Source organism: Cnephaeus nilssonii (genome assembly GCF_951640355.1).
Source record: "Cnephaeus nilssonii genome assembly, chromosome: 6".
Lineage (NCBI taxonomy): Eukaryota > Metazoa > Chordata > Mammalia > Chiroptera > Vespertilionidae > Cnephaeus > Cnephaeus nilssonii.
The window spans coordinates 10607021-10628958 of NC_137077.1; the positions used below are offsets into that span (position 1 = coordinate 10607021).

Here is a 21938-nt window from a genome sequence, read left to right on the forward strand (position 1 = left end):
GGCCAGTGGGGAGATGGCTAAGGGGCCACCTGTGTTCTGCAGAGCCCAGCAGAAGCTCCCAGGATCCTCCTCTCACAGTGCCCCCTCTCCTTTCTAATGGATGTTCATGGACGTCCTGGCCTTCGAGTATCAGCAACTGAACCCATATCTTAATGCTCTGGGGGGCCCACAGGGACCTCTTCCCCTCCCAAGGCTAACGTTAGAAGAGTGGGGGTCAGCAGGCTCAAGGTTCTAACCAAGGGCTGGGGGCCAAAAGCTGGGGTAACCTCCATGTCCTGATCGGTCTTCAGGTCGGACCCCATGTGCTCTGTTCCTGTCCCTGCGATACTCAAGCCAGGTTCCCAAAAGACATGAGCCACACCGATGCGCAAAGAGTGGCATCAGGAAGCACAGAACGTCAAGCAGATGCCCCGTGCTGCCACTACTTGGTGACCTCGGGCAAGGAACTCCACCTCCCCTCCCCCCCTCAGCTTCCTCTTCTGCAAAATTAGGATACGCATACCTACTACCCACCTACCACACAGGGCTGCAAGGAATACTAATAGCAATGGTTGATGAGACTTTGTAAACTGCGCAAGTCTAAAGAACGAATAATAAATAACAAGGCATTGCGGGTTCAAAATCACAGTCAGTGCGGCCTCGAAAACAGTAAGCATCTCCTCCTGCCTTCCCGTGGCCCCTTGCTTCAGTTCCACTCAATCGGCAGGTGAGTTTGTCCCCTGGGGAAGGGGGAAGAAGAGGCCAACCCGAGGTAGTCAATAGGAACATTAGGTTAAACCGGCTCAGATTAAGTATTCGAATCAATCAGTGTCATGCTGTTCTAGAGGAAAACAAATAGTGTTGGTCTTTCCAATCACAGAACTGGACTAGATGTTGGCAGTGGTGTGCGCTTTTCTTGCTATGCCAGGGCCTGGCACTGCGTAGACGCTGAACTATTTCCCGAGTGAAGGACGAGAAGGAGAGAGGGAGAGACCATCAAAACCACAAACAATGAGTCATGAAGGGGCAGATTGGACAAGGGGTTGCTTCGTATTTACAGTTCCGCATTGCCGATCCGATTAGACTGACTGTTCCCCTGATAGCGGATTTCTCCTGCCACAGGCAGCCCACACGGTGAGTGGGACAGCCTGCTGATGACACACCACGTGACCAGGGTAGGAACCCAGGCTCCTGTACCCCCACTGCAGGGCCTTGAGCGAGTCTGGTTAGCTTCTCGGGGTCAGTGTCCCAGGCTGTGGAGCGAAACTAACAAGACAGATCTCGTTGGTGGGATTGGAGGGACGAAGCGGAGAGAATGTTGGAAAAGTGCTCAGCACAGATGCTAACACGTGGCGGACCACAATGGACAGGACCAGGTGTTAATCACAACAAAGGAAAGAGAACAAAGCCTTGTTTCTTTCTTTCCAGGGCAGTGTGGCATCGCAGACACCAACCTAAGGATTCCGAGAACTGGGGTCCAGGCCCAGCCATGAAGTGAGGACTTTCCACTTTCAAAGTTCATCCGCCGGCAGCTGTGCGGCCCACACAGGCATCCTCCTGGTTCTCAGGTGTCTGATTTGCAAAAGTCGCCTAACACCCAGGCGGAAGGCAGCGAGGCTGCGCCAGGAGAATTGTGCAGGCTTCTCCCAGCTCTAAGATCCAAGGGGCCAGGCAGACACAGCTTTCAAACTCTGAATTAGAGCGAGAGGCCGTCTCACAGGAAGAGAGTGGGTATAAAGGAATAATGAGCCGCCATTCCTTTCTGTTCTTCAAAGAGAAGCTGGCTTTGAAAAGGAGAGATTTTCAGGGCTGAGACTTTGGAAATACAGGGAAGACTCCCAGCCAGTTACCAAATAGTTAGCGCTGGGCTCTTGGTTTGCCTGTTAGTGAAGTTCCACTGATTCCTGGTTCGCTTCATAGGCCACACATGTATATGCAGTACCCACCACGGGCAGGCACTGTTCTAAGTGTTGGGGTGATAGTGGTGAATTAAACAGACCAATATCCCCGCTCGCAGGGAGTTTACAGTCTCTGGCCACATGCATTTGCTGAAAAAATACATTTAAGTCCAGACTATGGGCCACATGTGGCCCACAGAGATACAAAGATGACTAAGAAGCAGTCTGACCTATAAAGATGAACAGGTGCATGGCCTGTTCAGTATAACCTGAGGAGTGCTGCACTAGAGGTTCCAGAGGACTGGAGAAGGAGACACCCAACAATAATAGCTGCCACACTAAGTGCTTATGTACATCGTGGTATTTTGTTTTATCCCCAAACACCCCTTATTGGTGGGCACTCTTACAGGCGAGGAAACTGAGGCTGAGAGAGAAGCACTTGCCCAAGGGGGCCCGGCCAGGGATGACCTTGGGATGTGAACCCTCGCTGCCTGACCTCAGGCCCTTGGTTAGATAGCACAATGTACCATGTAGGACTCCTTTCCATAGCATCAACCAGACTGGACATCTGAGTGAGCCAGTAATTTACAGGACACGAGTCTCCATCCGGGATTAGGAATTCAGATCCTTTCTGTTTATGTAAAACTGTCATAGCCACAACACTACTTTGGAAAAATAAACATGTTTCTCTAATACAGAGGCAAGCCAGTTTTAAACTGACCTATGAGAGCCACAGGTGAATGTGCCAACTTGAGGAATGAAAGCAAGTGCTTGAGCATCGGAGGTTGGGAAGTGTCTGGCTAGACAGGGTTATTTTTGGTTTGGAGACTGGTTTGATGGGTTGCACCTCTGCTCCCTTGTATCAGAAATGCCACCTGGAAGTGAAGATGCTGCATTGAAGGGGAGATAAAAGGGACAGCTTTGCATCAGGAAAAAATAAAAATAAAGCAGAATTGCCAATAATCAAATCATGAGGACGGGGAGAGGAGTCATCTTCAACTTCGAAGCATCTGGTACAAGATGGGGGTGAAATACCTAACTGGCCTTCCCCCAGTCACCCTCCCCTTGGTGTCTGCTCTCCACACTGCAATCTACAATGAGCTTTTTAGGACATAAATCTGATCATATCATCTCCCTCCATAAAACCTTTCAACGGCACTCCAGTGTCCTTGGGAAAAGACAAATTCCTTAATCTGGCAGATGTTTGGTCCAACTCTACCCACTCCCCTCACTTCATTCTCCCACTGTAGCCACACTGGCCATTCTCCTCATCAAGCTCTCTTCTGCCGCAGGCCCTTTGCACATTCTGTTTGTATTCACAGAGTACTCTTCTACCTTTTCAACCCAAAGAGCCATGCTTCAGCCTCACTTCCTTAGCAAAGCCTTCCCTTTCTGCTGACTACATCAAGAGCCTCCGTCGAGACTCCTACAACCCCATGCATCTCTCTTTTGTAGCAACTATCACAGATATAAAGTTACATCTGCATGATTATTTGATGAAAAAACAGGGCGCAACCAGCCTGCAATCTCCATGAAGGTGGGGACCATGTTGCTTAACGTCTAACACAGTGCCTATAGAAAAGGTCATGATGAATATAACAAAATCCAACAATGCCAACATTTATTAAGCAATTTCTACATGCCAGGCACTTCCCAACAACCCTATGAATTAGGTTTTATTATCACTCCCCTTTAACAAAGGGGGAGACTGAGTCACAGAGAGGTCAGGGAACTTGCCCAATGCTGGGTTTACACAGCTGGTAACTGGTCAAACCCTGCAAGTCTGGTTGCTGGCAGACTGGCCGAAGCCTCGCACTCAATAATAAATGGAACAGAGTGCCTCCCTCTCCTGCTATCGACTGGACTCAACAGGAATGAGAAAACAACGTTTATTGTGTTCAGCCTAAAGATGTTAGGGTTTATCTGATACAACAGCTAGTGTTACCCTAACTAATAAAGTAACTGGTACCATAAGTGGGGTGCTTAAATATGTGGCATTGGCTTAGAAGTCAGATAGCGGGTCATTATATCAGAGACTGGAAAACCGGAGACCCGTGTTATGCGGCGGTAAAATTTTTGGTTAAACTATAAACCATGAAAACTTAGAAGGCAGAACTCTTGCCTGCTGAGCCTGTAAGCTCCAAAGAAAGAGATTTGAAAAAACATAATGGTAATAGAGTTTGCTGATTGTGCCTGGCTGAGTTTAGCATGGTATTCGAGAAAGAGAGGAACTCAGGCATGCATTAGCCAGTATGCAAGTAAAATTGGAAAGGGAGAGTGGAGAGGTGAAAAAGACAACGATTTCTAGACCCCAAGCAATCAGAAAAAAAAAGACTAAGAAGACTTTTAAGTGAAATACCAGACTCAGGGGATAAGCTTTCCACCTAAGCCTCATGGCCTCGAGGTAGCTGGCGTTAAGTCGAGAGAGAAAGAGAGGCATGGAGTTAAGAAAGCGCAGAAATAATGCAGGCTTCAGAAAGGCCTAGGAAATAACTTTAGGTGTGGCTACTGGCACACTAGACATCATAGAGGAAGATTCCAGTTGTTGCGAGGACTGCATTGGCAAAATCTATAAGCCTGGACTTTAGGTCTTTTACTGTTACAGCATTAAAACCTGGGCCTCAAAAGTCCAAGGGTAGGAACTAGGTTACAAAAGATTTAGAGCCTCAAGGAGAACACAGTCATGGAGATCCATTTCAGGCGTGGTCAAGAAGAACAACGGACAAAGAAAACCCTCCCACTGGACAGAGCCCCGGGGCATGGAGAACAAGGAACCAGGCACTTCCTCACAGAGGGCTTAAGCAAGGAACCTCACCCACTTCCAGGGCACACAGTGCTGCCCACACACGGTGCCTGCATGGCAAGATTTCATAACTATTAAGGGCCAGTGTCTTCCACTATTGTCTTTTCCCGCTGGATTATCCTCCAATATGGTATAGGGGCACAGATAACGTGTCTCTTGGCTCTTGGGTCCCTGGACCATGAGGAGCCATACTCCATCTAATAGATAGGACAGAGACCATCCAAAGATCCTGGACTTTAAGTTGGAAGCAGGGATTGGACAGAATGTGGAAAGGCAAACATGTGCTGTGTGTAAGAAGAAGAGTGCGTACAGATGTGTGATGGCCAGGAAGCTGATGAAATAGCTGGCCAATGATACATGGGCACAATGATGAGGTCCCTTGCAGACTTAACCCACAATGACTTTTTTTTTAATTAAATATTTATTGTTGAAAGCATTACATATGTCCTATCCCACCCCTCTTGCCCCCATTGACCCCTTCTACCGCCACCACAACCCTCCCTGTCCCCTATCCCAGGCCTTCATCACCCTATTGTCTGTGTTATGCATGGGTTATGCATATATGCATACAAGTTCTTTGGTTGATCTCTTCCCACCTACCCACCCCCCCCCCCCCGACTTTAAGATTCTCCACACTTCTTCCTCCACCTGTTGGCTGAATGAATGTGCAAGAAAGACACTGAAGGTCAGGTGGTGACAATAAAAAAGACAAACTCTCCATCAGTCTTGTTACCTAAATGACCCTCCTGCCTCCTCCCACTCTACCCCTCTGTGCCAATCTGAATAATAAATGACCTTCTAGTGTATTAAGCTCCTGAGATTTTGGGGTTGTCTTTTATAATAGCTAATGTAACTATAATGATTATAATATATAGAGCTCTTAACACAGTGCCCGGCACATAATAAGCACTATACAAATGTAGTTATTATTATGATTATACCCATTTTACAGATAGGGAAACTGCAAGTTACGTTGTGTCCGACTCCAAAAGTCGATTACTATTTTGGATTTACCCCAGATGATGATCAGGCCCATTTTCATAGGTGAGTGTGGTGCCTGGCTCAAGGTCACAAATAATAGCAGACCCAGAATTAGAGGCCTTCCTCTTACTCAAAGGCCTTCAGGAAGCTCGCCCCGCCCCACTCTGGGTCTCCAGGTTAGTCCCCGCCTTGTTTTAGTTGCTTGTTAATTCTCTTTATGTTTCAGGAAACACCCTACTTGCAAATGCTCCAGCACTGAACTGGCAAGTCTGTATAGAAAACCCAATAACCCTCCACTGACCCAAATTCCAAGTTTTAATTTACACTGAGCCGGTTAATTAAAAACCTGCTCTGTAAACACAGGCACTTGCCGTGGCTGGCTCATGAGACAGCTTTTGCTGTCCTTTGTAAGGAGCAATGTGTCTTCTGTGACATTTTTGTCCGTCACAGCGACGATGCACCACAGAACAGCACACCCAGTCCCGGGCAGGACAGCTGCCGAATAAGAATCTAGTGCAGGATCATTATCTACGGGGCAACAGTGAAACAAAAGATCTGAAAATCACGCTACCCACCAAGCAAGTGTTGCCGAGACAAGGGCTCACGTTAATTAATGTTTATAAAGTGATTGGGGAATCCCTGAAATGAAAGAGACTATTCAAAATCCCCAAAGCATTATTATTATCATCAGCCCGAATAACCTGTTTTTTTTTAAGGAAGCCATTATTATTGAATACCTACTATATGGCAATGTATTCACATATTTGATCTGATTTAATACTTGTAATCACTCTATGTGGTAGGTTTGAGTTTTCTTCCTTTTTTTTTTTTTGGCAATCCTCTCTGTGCCGATGAGAAGACCAAATTCAGCAAAATGAAGTCACTTTTTATAAAGTGGCAGAGCCAAACTCGGAGGCCAGAACTTTCTTAGTGTCAAGGTCTCTCCCTTCCATCATGCCACACTGCCTCTTCCAGACTCTTTCTGCACCTAAAACCAAAGTTCATTCAAGGCTTTTTTTTTTTTTTTTTTTTTGTACGTCCTCTTTTTTACTGAAGTATATTTTGCAATACAGTGAAATGCACATATCTAAAATTTACAAGGCAATGCATTTGGACAAAAGCATATACCTCTGAACCCACACCCCTATTAACATAAGGGGCATTTCTAACACCCCAGAAAGGTCCCTGGTGCCCCTTCATTAACAATGCCTTTAAAAAATATACAATAAATAAAATGAGCTGCTTTCTGCACCACCAGCATGGTTCAGTGGTTCAGTGTCAACGTACGAACCAGGAAGTCAAGTTTCCATTCCAGGTCAAGGCACATGCCCAGGTTGCAGGCTCGCCCCCAGTGGGGGCGGTGTGCAGGAGGCAACCAATCAATGATTCTCTCTCATCATGGATGTTTCTATCTCTCTCTCCTTCTCCCTTCCTTTCTGAAATCAATAAAAAAAAATATTTCTTTAAAAATGAGCTACTTTCATTTGACCCAAACAATCTTTTTGTAACTTAGGCAGTGGTGGTGTGCCCACAGGGTCAGCCCTGAGGTGGGAACACTGAATTATTTGATGCTGGAATTATTGGGAACGGGAATCCAGTTAAAAATTCTGCACGCTGCTGGCTCTATCCACACTGAACACATTGGGACCAGTTAATCTGGATGACACAGAAGAGACACGATTGTGCCTGGATTTTGGCCTCTGCCATGTGTTAGGCACCAGACTGGAATACCCTTATATATATAATCTTATTTGGTCCTCATAATTATTACTTTCATTTTACAGCTGAGAACTCTGGAGCTCAGAAGGGTTAGAACACATACCTGAGAACACACAGCTAGAAAATGGCAGCCTTAAAATTCAAATCCAGGAGGTCTGACTTCAGAAGCCTTTACAGATGCTGATTACAGATGTTGATGGGCAAATTTTAAATCCCAAAGATTTAATGGGCCGGTTATATTCATTCAACAAACAGTACTCAGCATCTACAAAGTGCTAGGTGTTGTGCTGGGTGATATGGAAGGAGAAACAAAGACCAAAGACAAATAAGACACAAGCTTGCACTGGAAGTGCCAAGGTATGATGGGGAAACACTAAAAACAGGGTCAGGATTCTTAAGGAATGGGGAAAGGGTGTGAAAGGGCCAGGTTTAGGGAGTGGGGGAGGGGTTTCTCAAGGAAGGCCTCACAGAGATGCCAGAAAGATCATTCCTGAGCCAAGACTTCAGGGATGAGTGGGAACTGGCCTGCTCAGAAGGGGTTTACCAGGTAACATGGCTGGCGCCTACACCAGCATGGGGAGACACTCTGTCAGCTCCTTGTTTAGCTTTAACAAATTCAACCAAGCCAAATTTTAAAAAGCCCAGAGAAATGCAATGCTCACTGGGGTCCTCAGCTCTTCCAAACAGCTAAAAATCAACATTAAAAAGACAAGTTCTAAAGAGTAAAATAATCGCCACAAACTTCATGCCCATGATGTTTTGAGAGTGACCAAGCCCTCATTTAGAGCCAAGTACCTTTTATTTTCTGAGTTGATTTCCACATGACCAGTTGCATGATTCCTCAGGCCTTGGCAGCAAATTCGAAGGGTGGACAGGTGCAGAGATGGCAGGAAGAAGAGGCAGCCAAGGTAGAAAAAAAACAAAGAAAGACTTGGAAAGATGAGTCATGAAACTAAAAAATTCGCCCCAGCCAGTTTGGTTCAGTGGATAGAGCATCGGCCTGAGGACTGAAGGGTCCCAGGTTCGATTCTGGACAAGGGTGCATGCCCAGGTTGCAGGCTCAATCCCAGAGGGGGGTGTGCAGGAGGCGGCCGATCAATGATTCTCTCTCATCATTGATGTTTCTCTCTCTCTCTCTCTTTCCCTCTGAAATCAATAAAAATACATTTTTTAAAAAAAAAAAAGAAGCTAAAAAATTCAATAGTTTCTTTCAGGACCTCATTGTGTAACATAGTACAATAGCTTGCTCAACTCAACAGGCATCTAATAAGCTCGAACTGTGTACCAGGCCCTCTCTTAGGCTTGGCAGAGGATGTGAAAACGTAAAATCCGGCACTGTCCAGTTCAGTGTGGTAGGAACAAATGTGTAGGAACAAATTTACTTGAGGAAGAATGTCAGGGTGTGAAGGGTCTCTTCAGCTGTCTACGTAATAAAGGGCAGGAAGCGCTGCCTGAAGACAGGGAAGTCATTTGTCCCTAAAGAGCAAGACACTTAAGGAAGATACTTAAGTTCCCCGTGCCTCAGTTTCCTCTTGTGTATAATGAGGATATAGCAGTACCCTTTCAAAGCAACGTTGAACATTAGATGGGTTGATGTACAGAGTAGTGTAGGATGCCTCTAAGTTGTCATGCCTGTTAGTTGTCAGTCCTTAGATTTGGTAATTGCTCAATAAATATTGCTGAACAAATGAATTCACACATGAATGGGTAAGTGATGCTCCTGAGTCAAAGGGGGAAAAAATTATGTAAGGCATTGAGCTCTTTCATAAGCCTTGCAGACCATGGAAAGACTGCCGTGCAAACAGTTTAAGAAATAGGTGTGATGTTTAAGGTATGTTTCAGACACCGAAGAAATTAATCACTCATTCCTTCACTTTTCTGCATAGACGGCCTGCCATTTTAAACAAGCCCGGGAAGAGAGACGAAGCGATCACAATGAAATTAAGAGTATATCTCGTTCTAAGAGATGGCTGCAGGGGCCCTGAACCCCAGGAGTTAAGCTCTGTGGGAAACGCTGTGATGACAGCAAACCCCAACCACCACACACTCACCCTGCCCAAAACCAGCGCTGTGGCCTTCTCCTTCCTTAAACTATACTTACTCCCAAAAGGATAAACACAAACATTGCCTTTAAAAGATGTTCAAGATCATAAAAGGAAAACCAGCTTGAAAACATAGGCTGCGAGCACAAACAGATGCAGATGCAAGAGGACCTGGGGTGTCTTACAGATCTCCACCCTTAGGTTACAGATGTGGAGACTGAGGCCCCAAGAAGGAAAGCGAGTCACCAAAGTCATCGTTTCCAGAGAAGGGCAGACAGGGGTGGCAGGGGGCTCGGATTCCCAAACTGGAGCCCTCTCTAAGGGGACTGCTTCTTCCGGCCAAAGGAAACCTTGAGGGGAAAAAGAAGAGGCGGTTCCAACTCCAGCAGGGGGATAAGGACTGGGGTGAGGAGGGACTGGGGGGAGGGGGAGAGAGGGGAGGGCAGTAAAGAGTAAAGAATGATGGTGACGGGGGAGCTAAGAACAAGGCCGATGAGCACACTCGGTGGAAAGAAATATCAGCCCCTCTGCGCTTTTCTTGGGGCTAGGGTTCCAAACAAGGAACAACCCAGTCCCATCCAAGCGCCTGGCTTTTGCAGGTGTATCCAACCCCTTCTACACAAACACACGCAAAGACCAAGGCCTTCTCCCCGGTGTTGCCATCTCGGTCAGAATTTCTCCTGGGTGGCTGGGTGGGTGGGGAGGGAAAGCCTCCGAGATACCCTCCCTTTAGGGTAGCGCCCTCGGCTGGCAGCGGAGGGGGAAGAGCTCGGGCCAAGAGTCTACCGGATCAACGCGGAAGTCGCGACCCCGCCCTCCCCACCCCCCAACACCACCAGAACCACACACACCGGCTCGGCTCCTTCCTTCCCCTCCCCCTACGGTGATCAAAGCCAGGTGAGGGCACTGAGAGCTGGAGGGTGGGTTCCTCTTGGAGCCTCTGGCCCCGCGCGCCTGCTCGCCCCTGCGCGCACTCACAGGCACACCTAACATACACACGCACTGCCGCGCACACGCTCGCGCGCATGTAGAGATTCACAAACACGCACGCACTCACGTGCACACGTTTGGTACCCCCCAGAGACCCGGCCGCGCCCGCCCCACCTCTCCTCCAGCCCCCGGGAAACGGACAGGCAGCAACATGAATGAAATCTGCCCAGAAAGACTGCATTTCAGCTCCAACCACGCAACCTCCGGCCAAGCCGCCGAATATAAAACAAAGTTTTATTTCGCTTTTAGACTCTCCAGTTACGCTTCTACCATTTCCTGTGGAAAATGGAAGCTTTGAAGTGTCTAGCGCGGCTTTCACAGACGGGGAGGACCGCCAGCTCGAGCTCTTGAAAACAAGAGCTTCCCCCCCCCCCCCAGCCCCACCCCCTCCGCCGCCAGAACTGCAGGTTCCATCCCACCCAGCCCCTGCCTCCAAAACAGGGGGATGCGGGAAGAATGACAGAACCTGCTGGAAACGACGCCCTACACTGACACCCCCCTCCAGAACCCCGCCCCCCCCCCCCCCCACTCCCGTCCTGCCCGGGTCCCTGGTGGTGCTCCTTAAGTCAAGTGGCAACGGCTGCAGCTCCTGCCACAGGGCTCCCAAAACGGCACGGGCTGGGAGGTCGAAATTGGGGAGGGGTGTCCATGCGCAGCACCCACCAGCTGGGCGCTCTGGCCCTCAAAAACTGCCCCGGAAAAACTTGGGACCATTAAGTCTTCCCGCCGCACCTTCTCCCCACACATCCCTCTCCCCTGCGGGCTCAGCGACTAGCGAGCTGAGCTCTCAGGGGCCCTGACTGCCCCAAGGGTGCGGGGAAGTATGGGAACCGGGTGGCGGAGGAAAGAAGCTCCCTCCCCCCCACCACTCCCCACCCCCCACACCCCCCGCGAATTCAGGGAGACAAACTCGTGGGCTTGAGAATTTGGCATCTTCAAGGTCAAAAAAAAACAAGGCTCGGGCAGAAATGCGGACTACGCGCAAACGATCGCAGACCTGCCCCCTAACAGGGTGTGGGGTGCTTCTCCAGCAGGCAGCCCCGCCCGGCCCCGCAGTGTGGGCGGAACCGCGCGCTCCCAGACCTGGGACCTCAGGAGCCTGAGCCCAGGAGTGAACCAACAGGCGGGGTCCCGCCACCTCCAGCTCGGCGGTCCCCTCGGAGGGACGGCCGCGGGTGGCTGGAACCACGCGGGAGGGGGGCGCGAGGCCAACTTGCCACGAGAGTTGGCCGTGCTGAGTCGCGCTCGCGTGGCCACTTACCGCTGGCGTTCTTCCCGCAGATGAGGTGCTGGTAAGGCTGCAGGAGCCCCCAGATCTCGGAGTCGTTGTTGACCGTGTGCTCCAGCGTCTCCATGGTGAACTTGGGCGCCTCGTGGAGCGCGTGGTGGTGATGGTGGTGGTGGTTGGCCGCGGCGGCCGGCGGGGGGGCCGCGGCTGGGGCAGTGGCGGCCGGAGGGGCGCAACAGCTGCTGCTCCCGCTGGCGCTGCTGGCCGCGCTGCAGGCGCCGCCGCTCGCCGCTCCCCCTCCGGGTGCCTCCCGCTCCTTCTCCGCCGCGGGGGCCGCGTTGGGGCCCGAGCCGGGGCCTGGGCCGGAGCTGGAGGCCGAGCCGGGGCCGCTGCAACTCCGGGGCAGCCCGGAGGCCACGACTCGCGCGTAGATGTCCCGGAACAGGCTCTCCATGCAGGCCGTCAGGTAGATGGCGGCGTGCTCGTGGATGCGCAGCGCCACGCGGCTGTCCACCATCCAGCGGTACACGCGGCCCACGGAGAAGGTGAGGCCGCAGCGCGCTGACTTGCCGCGGCCCAGGCGGTCGCCGCCGGCGCTGCTCATGTTGTAGAGGGACAGCGCGGCCAGCGCGGCCGCCGTGCAGTGCGCCGCCAGGCTCCAGGACAGCACGATCTCCATGGCGCTCTGGATTTCGTACTTGGTGCACTTGGCGAAGCGCAGGCTCAGGCGCTGCGCCTCCTTGGCGATGCGTACCAGCGCCCGGCTCACCAGCATCGACAGCTTGGCCAGCGCGTCTTTGGGCAGGCCGCCGGGGGCCGCCGGGCCTGCCCGGGGATCCCGCGAGCGCAGCAGCAGCGCCTCCAGCTCCTGCAGGGTCCAGGGGACCTCGTCGAGGTCCGGCAGCAGCCGCGAGCAGTGCTGGCCCGCGCAGTCCAGCCCTTCGGAGTCTTCCACCAGGGCAGTGTTGACGGTGTCAAAGCTGTTGTGCCGGCTGTGCATGGAGTCAGCTAGAGGCGGCCAGCCGCTCCCGCCATACGGGGACGCCGGGTGCGAGTCGGAACAGCACAGGGACAAGTTGGAGGAGCGCACCGAGTCCGCCGCGCCACCATAACCCGAGTCCAGCGTCAGATCCTCCAGCGTTCGGACTACGGGCTTCTTACCTCTCCTTGCCATCGCTGCGCCACTTCATGCTGCGGCCGCCGGAGAGCCGGGGGTAAGGAGCAGCGAGAAGCGGCGGGCGCCGGGGCGCGGGGAGAGCCGAGTCCGCTCCCACTCGGCTCACTTTTCCACCAGCCGCTACTCCCAAGTGCTACTACTTTCTGCCGCCGCCCCGAGCCGCCGCCGCCGCTGGAATGCACCCGGCAGACCCCGGAGTCATCTTCCAGAGCCCGGGCCTGAGCTGGGCGCACCGAGGAGCGGGCCACCGGGACTCTCGCCTTCCTTCCAAAATAAAATAAAAAGTATCTGACCCTCTCCTTCCTGGGCCGGGCCGGGTGCACAAGCCGCCGGGCGCCGCCTCAGTGTTCGTAAGACGGAAATCAATTCGGATGCCGCCGCCGCCGCAGTAGCAGCTCCGGCGGCAGCTCGCTCCCAGCTCCGGGCTCCGGGCTCCGAGCTCCGGGCTCCCGGCTCCCAGATCCCCGCACGGGGATCTCTCGGCGCCCGCCCGCCCTGCACTGAAGCGCAGCAGCGACCGCGGCAGCTGAACACCCTGGCCAAATCCCGCAAACCCGGGCAGCCTGCGGGGCGTGGCGTATGTAAAGCAGGACCCGAGGAGAGCCAATGATATACGAGGATGCTAATTACCTCGCCCTTTTTTTTTTTTTTTTTTAATTCTTCAGCTCCGCGCATCCCCGCCCCTCACACACGCCCCCTGGCTGCAATCTAGGCTGCAGGAAGTGGGGAGTAGCCGCCTGAGAATTGGGGGTGGTGGGGGGGGCGCTGTGAGAGCTTAGGGATGCAGAAGTCCCTGCTGCTGTCCCTGCCCCTCAGACTCCCTGCTTTGGTACCAGAACGGGGAGGTGGTAGGTTGGGCAGGTGATTGCGCCCTCACCGAGGTGCGCTCCCCTTGGCTGTTCTTACAGTGTCTGCCTGGGGTCGCTGGGCCTGCCGCGGCGTTTCGGATTTCACTTCCTTTTTTTCTTGACTACACGAAGCACGTTTTTTTCTCCCTCCCCACTCTCCCTCACCTTCGGGTACCCAAACCGATGAAGGCGGCCCTCTTTCCGCCCGTTTGCCCCAGTGGAAATAAGAAACCAGGCGAGCTGAGGGGCCGGAGAGATGAGACCACCGGAAGGCCGAGTCTCTGGACTTCAGCCGCCTGCCACCAGGGCACATTAACTAGGTACCTTTCAATAGCCAAGACCCTGCGCCCATCCTTCAAACCCGGAGTGTGGGAGGGGGGCTGGAGGGAAGGCTCACGTCCCACTTTGCTGCCCTGGTGGGTATGGTTCCAGGCAGTTCAGCCTTAAAAAAAGGTAAATTTGCACCGAGGGGAGTTTACTGTTTGACTAAAGAAAGATACAACGTATATATGCGTGACTTGGCTGCATTTATGTCAAACGGCATTGTCTTGTTTGTCTCCACCCACCAGGCCAGAAACCTATCTTCTTTCCCTGGGTACTCCCAGCTCCCACACAACATCCGCCTGGGATAGGAAACCCTCTTCCTCTGGCTGGCTAGAATTTTCAGCTTAGAAGTCCCCTCCTGTAACAAGGTAGCCCAGATCCTTCAATGCTGGCTTGGGTGCTTGGACTGACTCCCACCCCACCCCACCCCACCCCACCCCCACCCCTCACCCCCTACACACACACCTCACGCCTTCTGAAGCTGTTGGTTTCTGGGCCCTTGTTAACACTAGGTTGTTTCAGTTTGGTAAGATTTCTAACTTGCACATTGGACTAGGGGTTCCCCATGCATAAGCCCTCAGTAAATGTGTGTTGTAAATGGGTAGATGAAGGAAGGACACACTTTTGAACTGTTGGTTTGATGGTTCAACAATAGACTTTCCCAGATAACCCAGTAGATTGTCTGATGAACCACCCTCACTCTGTAGCTACCATCCGAATACATATCTCATCATCTCTCACTTTGACTATTATTATATTCTATCAACTGGTTTCCTTCTCTCTTGCTTCTTCTTTCTGTAAACCAGTGGTCGGCAAACTCATTAGTCAACAGAGCCAAATATCAACAGTACAACGATTGAAATTTCTTTTGAGAGCCAAATTTTTTAAACTTAAACTTCTTCAAAATAGACTCGCCCAGGCCGTGGTATTTTGTGGAAGAACCACACTCAAGGGGCCAAAGAGCCGCATGTGGCTCACGAGCCGCAGTTTGCTGACCAGGGCTCTAAACCATCCAGCCCAAGAATCTTCAAAAAGCACAGTTCTGATCTTGTAATTCCTCTCAAGAAGAACTTAAAAGGCTCCCCCTTGCCCTCTAGATAAATCAAGTTTGTACTGATTAGCTGCCCTTCACTGATCTCTTTACTCTGTTCCCAGACTCACTTTCTGTAATATTCCAAGCCTTTCAGAAGGGATTGTGATGGTTAATTTTTGAGTGGCCGTCTAAACATGGCTTCTGGATATGTCTCTGAGGGTTTTTCCATAAGAGTTAGCATTCGAACCTGTGGACTCAGTAGATTGCCCTCCCCCACGTGGTTTTTCCCATCACTGATTCAGCTGGGACAGCTTGTCTCATCTCCAGCCCTTAGATTGGAATTGACATCATCTGCTCCCCTGATTCTCAGCTTTTCAGGCTTGAACTAAATTACACCACCAGCTTTTCTGGGTCTCCAGCTTGCAAACATCACATTAAGGGGGCTTCTCAGCCTCTACAATACCACGAGCCAATTACTCATAATAAAGCTATATTTTTTTTCCTGTTTTTCTAGAGCAGTGGTCGGCAAACTCATTAGTCAACAGAGCCAAATATCAACAGTACGATTGAAATTTCTTTTGAGAGCCAAATTTTTTAAACTTAAACTTCTTCTAACGCCACTTCTTCAAAATAGACTCGCCCAGGCCGTGGTATTTTGTGGAAGAGCCACACTCAAGGGGCCAAAGGGCCGCATGTGGCTCGCGAGCCGCAGTTTGCTGACCACTGTTCTAGAGAACCAGAACCAATAGGATATGATATATATCTGGAAACCCATCTAATACAGATGATCTTATGATCTGAACCCTGCCTTCCTTTGTAGCCTCTCCATCATCACATACGTAGACACACAGACACAGATATATTCACACACTACAGATACATGCACACCTGTTAATAAAAACAGATACTCGGATATACTCACAGACCCACACAGACAGCTGCACACCCATGAATGAACACACAGCATACCCACACACACACCCTGTGCTCCAGCTTTCCTGAAATCACTTGCTGGTTTTCCATGTTACCATGCTGTGCCTTGTAGCTAATATGCCTTTGCAGATATTGTTCCCTTTGCTCAGGACACGTGTCTTCCTCTTCTCCTCTTGGTGAATTTCTCATCCTCTGTGATTCAGCTCCAAGATTATCAACCCCTGTGAAGTTTTCCTCAGTGCTGCCTGCTCTTCACTCAGCCCAGAGCTGTGGACACCTGGGAAGGTGTCGCCATCTCTGTAGACACCTGGGGAGGTGTCTCCATCTCTGTGGACACCTGGGGAGGTGTCTCCATCTCTGTAGACCCTGGGAAGGTGTCTCCATCTCTGTAGCTCAGGGTTTGTTCGAAGGCATTTTCTCTTCTATGCACTTGTCCCTGTGAGCTCATCCACTCCTATGCCTTCAGTTACCATCTATGTGCTGATAATGCTTGAGTGACGACCACTCAGCAGAGCGTAAGCAGCAAGAGAACCGTGGACAAGCCTTGTGCATAGGGCAGTCGTCGGCAAACTGCGGCTCGCGAGCCACATGCGGCTCTTTGGCCCCTTGAGTGTGGCTCTTCCACGAAATACCACGTGCGTGCGGGCGCGCACGTACAGTGCGATTGAAACTTCGTGGCCCATGCGCAGAAGTCGGTTTTCGGCCTGGGCGAGTCTAATTTGAAGAAGTGACGTTAGAACACTCAAGGGGCCAAAGAGCCGCATGTGGCTCTCGAGCCGCGGTTTGCCGACCACTGGCATAGGGACAAAAGAGGCTGGGAAGCAACAGGCTTATCATGGGTTTCTTTTCTTCTGGTGGCACCAGGTCCACTTGGGTTCCAGTACTGCCTCTGTCAGTTTTCTGATGATGTGCCCAGTGTTCGTTCATTCTCTTTTACCCCTCCTTTTCTTGTACTGGGAATGCACAAAATAATCACCCCCATGGGGGTGGGGTTAAGTGAGATGTTCCCATATACAGGATTTAACAGTGTCCCACACATGATAATAACCCTATAAGTGTCTGAAAATGTGGATGATGGTAACAGACACTTATAGGGTTATTATCATGTGTGGGGCACTCTTATTTCTTAGAGACTCAGGAAAAAAATGACAAATGTTACATAGAAATCCAACTTCTGCTTCAAGGCTGGGCTGCAATGCTACCTCCTCTAGGAGATTTTTCCATGTCAGTGGACCTGCTGTTCCCTTTCATGCCACAGATGCTTTGCTCGTGCCTTCTCTCACCTTCCGGAGGGCACACTCCTTGAAAGCTGGGATCTTGCCCCAATATAGCGCCAGGACTAATGAGCATGTTCCTTAGTATTATGAATAACCAAAGCGGATGTCCATTTAGTTTACTAAAGGAAATCATTAATGCCCTGGCCAGTTGCTCAGTGGTTAGAGCGTCAGCCCTAGGACTGAAGGGTTGTGGGTTCGATTCCTGGTCAAAAGCACCTACTTTGGTTGCAGGCTAAATACCCAGCCTCAGTGGGGGGAAGGGAGTGTTGGGGAGGCAATCAATCAATGTGTCTCTCTCACATCTCTCTCTCTCTCTCTCTCTCTCTCTCTCTCTCTCTCTCTCTCTCTCTCTCTCTCTCTCTCTCTCTCCATCCCCCCTCACCTCCCCTCCTTCCCTTTTACTCTCTAAAAAATATATATCAATGGAAAAAAATATCCCCGGGTAAGGATTTAAGAAAAGAAAGGAATCATTAACGATAATGTTAAGGGTCTGAGTCTGAGTGACCTGAAAAAAACACTGGAGATAGCAAACACATCAATCAAATGTTAAATATTAGCCCCATGCTATTAGAAAACTCAGTGTCTGCAAAGTATGAAAAAGGAAATTTAAATCATCCAAAATTCCACCTCACAGAAGTCACAACATGAACAACTTCATTCTTTTCATCTAGTCTTCCTAATTTGCCCCATCTTTTTTCTTCTAAGCGTACATATTTTAAAGAGATAGAGTTATTCTGCAAGTTATTTTGCATTTTAATTTTTTCCTCAAGAAATTTCCTCAAACTTGATAGTATAATCATTCCCCATGCTACTAAATATTCATCCCAAATAGTCTTGTCTGTGTGGCTGCAAAATATTCCAAGATATGTTTATACCTTAACTGGAGAATTTTGAATCCCCATTTGGTTGTTTCCGTTTTCAAACTGCCATAATAATGCTGAGATGGCCCTCTTTGTGCATAAATAACTCTCTTCTTCAAAACCAGAAGTCTTATGTGTGTTATCCTCTAAGAAATACAGACACACAATAAACATATACTAGAGGTTTAAACATAAACAAAAAGAGAAATTAAAGTACTGGGATTATTTTGCCTATCAGATTAGCAAAGATTTATAAAGTCATGGTGATGAATATGTGTCATGATGAAGCATAAATTGAGGCAGTCTTTGAGAGGCCAGTTTGCCAATATGTATCAAAATGCCAGTGTGTGTTTGTTCCTTATGATTTCCCAGAAATCACATCTTCTGATACTATCTAGGGTGATCCTTGTGAATTTTTCCAAAAATATACAGGATGCTCTTGGCAGTGTTGTTTTAACATAGGACTATGGGAAACAACCTCAGTGTCTTTCAAAAGGCCCGATGAAATGAATTACAGTAATCCATCCAAGGGAATACGAAGTAGGGGCAAAGAGTAATGGTGGTGATCTTTACTTCCACAACATATTGATTAGGGAAGAAATGTTTGAAAAGAGGTTTGGGAATTGCAGGTATAATATGAGCCCATTTATGTAAAAGGCTTTACGTAGAGCTAAATAAGTATACAGTTGTGCCTCGATTTATTTTCCTTTGCACTATGGTGCTTCACAGATGTTGCACAACCCTCCATCAGCAAAAAATAAAATAAAAAAATCATGACTTGCTTTATTGCAGTGGTCTGGGAGCAAACCCACAATGTCTCTGAGGTATGCCTGTCTAAGCATGCGAACTTGCCTGAAATGATGACAATAATAGCTATAACTAGTTTGTTGGATTTCTGGTGGTTTTTGAGTGAGTTTTATTGATCCTAGTTCTATCCCTGATGTCTTTTGTTTTCTGGTGATTTTTAATTTTCTTCTTTGTACATCTGAACTTTTTATGATAAACACGTATCATTTTTACCAGAGCCAGAAAGCTATTATCTAAAGAAAATTAAATTATGTTCTGCCCATTATTTGGAAGCCTACCTGTCAATCAGAGTACTAATATATAATTCTTTGTCCTTCAGCATTCTAGAAATCAAACAGCAAGCATAGCAACTAACCCAACAACCAGAACGTGAACCAGCCTCATTCAGGGGGACTCGCCCATGTTGGGGGCTTCATCACATGCTTCCCACATGTCTACTGTGCGTGAGTAGCAAGGCCATGTGGGCGTGAAGCGTGGCCCACTACTTCCTGACTATGTAATCGTGAGCAAGTTCTTCAGCCTCTCCATGCCTTCGTTCTTCATCTTTAGTTGGGAACAATACCACACGCCTGTAGGTTGCCTGTGAGAATTAAATAAGATCATTAGAACAGAGTCTGGCCAGCCCTGTAAATGCTCACTAGTGTTGGTTACTTTTATTACAGGTCAGACACAGTGATGGTTGGGGGCAGGCGGGAGGTGTGGGCAGGCGGGAGGGGTGTGTGTGTGTGTGTGTGTGTGTGTGTGTGTGTGTGTGTGCGCGCGCCTGGGTGGGGGGGTTGGGTTATGGAGTCTTCACCTCCCTCCTGGGTACTGCTCTTGTTGAGCTTTTTGTCCAAAAACAGACATAAATAAGAGCTGCAAGTGCAATGAGTGTCAGCAAAGGGGAAGTTCAAGGATTACACACCTGAATTAACAGATTATGTATGTTTCGCTGCACCATTTCTGAGCGAGCTCCTTGCAAATATCAGCTATTTCCTAAATGCATAGTCAGTGTGTGTGAAGCTCAGGGATGATCCCTTTGCTCTGCGAACGTCTTTGTGAGTGGAGGACTCTGTTACCGGGTAGAAGACTATAGGTGAGTCCACCCCAATTTCAACCTGCTCCACACCAGAAAGGGAAGTATGGGCCCACTTCTTCTGAACTTTCTCCTAAAAGAAAGAATCACAGGGTCAACTTAATAGCTTGCTCATTTGCAGGGCAGATAGGTCACTCAGCTCAAAGAGCTTTACAGGGTAACTTTGAAACAAGGGTAGAGTTGCACCTGTCAGTATGAGGAGGCTCTCAGAGTAGATCCCAATGTGAGTGTGGTCTTCATAGCAGTGATTTTTTCATGTCCTTCGATAAAGTGGTAAAGCTGCCAGCTTTCTCCCTAGAAAAGTGCATGTGTGTGCATAAACGTGCCTTGTATATACAATTGCTATATAATATTGGGGTTCACTGACCCCAGATTCCATCCAGGGGGGGTTCCTATGGTCCATTAATATGATCATTGTTCTATCCTTCTAATGGAATTCCAAAAATGGAGAGGTACAGTTCTGTTCATTAGGAACTTCTGCTCTGGGGAGGAGAGGGGATCCAGCCAGGAAACAGAAACCATTCTAGGTTCAATCCGAAGGAATGTGATGCAAAGAATCAGAGAGTGGACGGGAGAGCTGAGGAGCTACGTGGGACAGGAAGGAGACAGCCAGGAAAGCAGTATCATCAGCAAGAAGGCTCTGCCACCTCCAGGGCTGAAGGGATGGGGGGAAGATGGAGTTACCAGAGTCCAGAAGCTGAGCCATATGACAGGATCTAGAACCACAATGGAGAGGTAGCTCCATGTTGGGAAGGGCTGCCTGGCAGGGTCTGGGCTCAGGGGTGAGACGCAGCTGCTACCAGGTACACAACTGGAGGCACACATAGAGAGGGACTGAAAAACCCTACCCTGTCCCCTCCTCCTGGACCTTCACCGTCTTCTAATCCTTCCTTTGGCCAAACCCATTAAGAAGCTGGAAGGTGAGGGAGTCTGGGAAAGGTAGTTCTTGTGCTCCAAAGGAGACAAAGCAGAGCAGGAGAAGGGCAGGTGTGGACATGAGCACAGACAAGCAAAGGACAAGTTCAGGAAGATAAGACATGTGTCTATCATGGAGTGTCCCAAGGTAATGCTGCCGACTTTCAGAGGAGGAAGCTTTGACTGTGTCCCCTCTTGTTCCCACTGCCCTTACCCTGGTAAAATCATCCATTGCCTCCTGTTGGGACTGTTCCCCACAGCCAGTCTCCCCACAGCCAGTCTCACTTTCCTGTCCAGACTCACTTCTACTCTGCTGCCTGGGCCATTTTTCTAAAACAACTCCCATCACCATAGGAAAGGAGTAGTTCTGGTCTCTGTCCAATCTCATTCGCTGCTGTCTGCCCTGGTTACCTAGCTCCATACTCCCTACAGACTAAGTATAGTTTCTTAAATACATTGAGTCTTCATTTATGCTGCTCCTTCTACATTGAATGCCTTTTTTTCTTCATATATTGGACTCCTATACATCCTTCAAAGCCCATCTCAAATGTTAAGAACTACCACACTTCTCCGGTTCTGCCCTATAGAACTAGCCTCTTTCTTTGTTCTGCTTCTTTAAATGTCCATCGATTACAGCCTTTATTGATAATAGTTAGCTATAATAATAATTATTATTATTGTCAGGAGCTACAGCAGCCTTCTCTTTTCTCTGTGCAATAGAGTAATAGTTAAGAGTGTGGGACTGGGGTCATAAAGACGCATGTTTAAGCACCAGTGGCTGGCTATGTGGTTTTTGGATAAGTTTTTAACCTCTGAGTTTCCATCTATTAATATTTTTATGGGGAAATCATAATGCCTCATATCCTCATAGGGTTTTACTACAGAGACAATGCATGTATGTACTTTGTCACAGTGCCTGGCACATAGAACAGCTCCAATAAACACCAGCTACTGTAAGCTAATCCTAATCTTTTAATAAAAAATGAGAATAGTGTATATATAAATTTGTGAACTACTTTTTTCATTAAAATTTATCATTTTTTCCTGTC

The 21938-nt window shown here is 49.2% G+C and overlaps 1 protein-coding gene across 1 annotated transcript in view; it reads right to left on the minus strand.

The window, feature by feature from the left end:
- Positions 1-13350, minus strand: part of ABTB3 (ankyrin repeat and BTB domain containing 3) — a 257095-nt gene extending 243745 nt beyond the window's left edge. Inside the window, exon 1 of the mRNA XM_079775307.1 lies at positions 11674-13350. Coding sequence (XP_079631433.1) covers positions 11674-12814 — 1141 coding nt within the window. The 5' untranslated portion in view covers positions 12815-13350. The remainder of the gene's footprint in view (positions 1-11673) is intronic.
- Positions 13351-21938: the final 8588 nt, after the last annotated feature.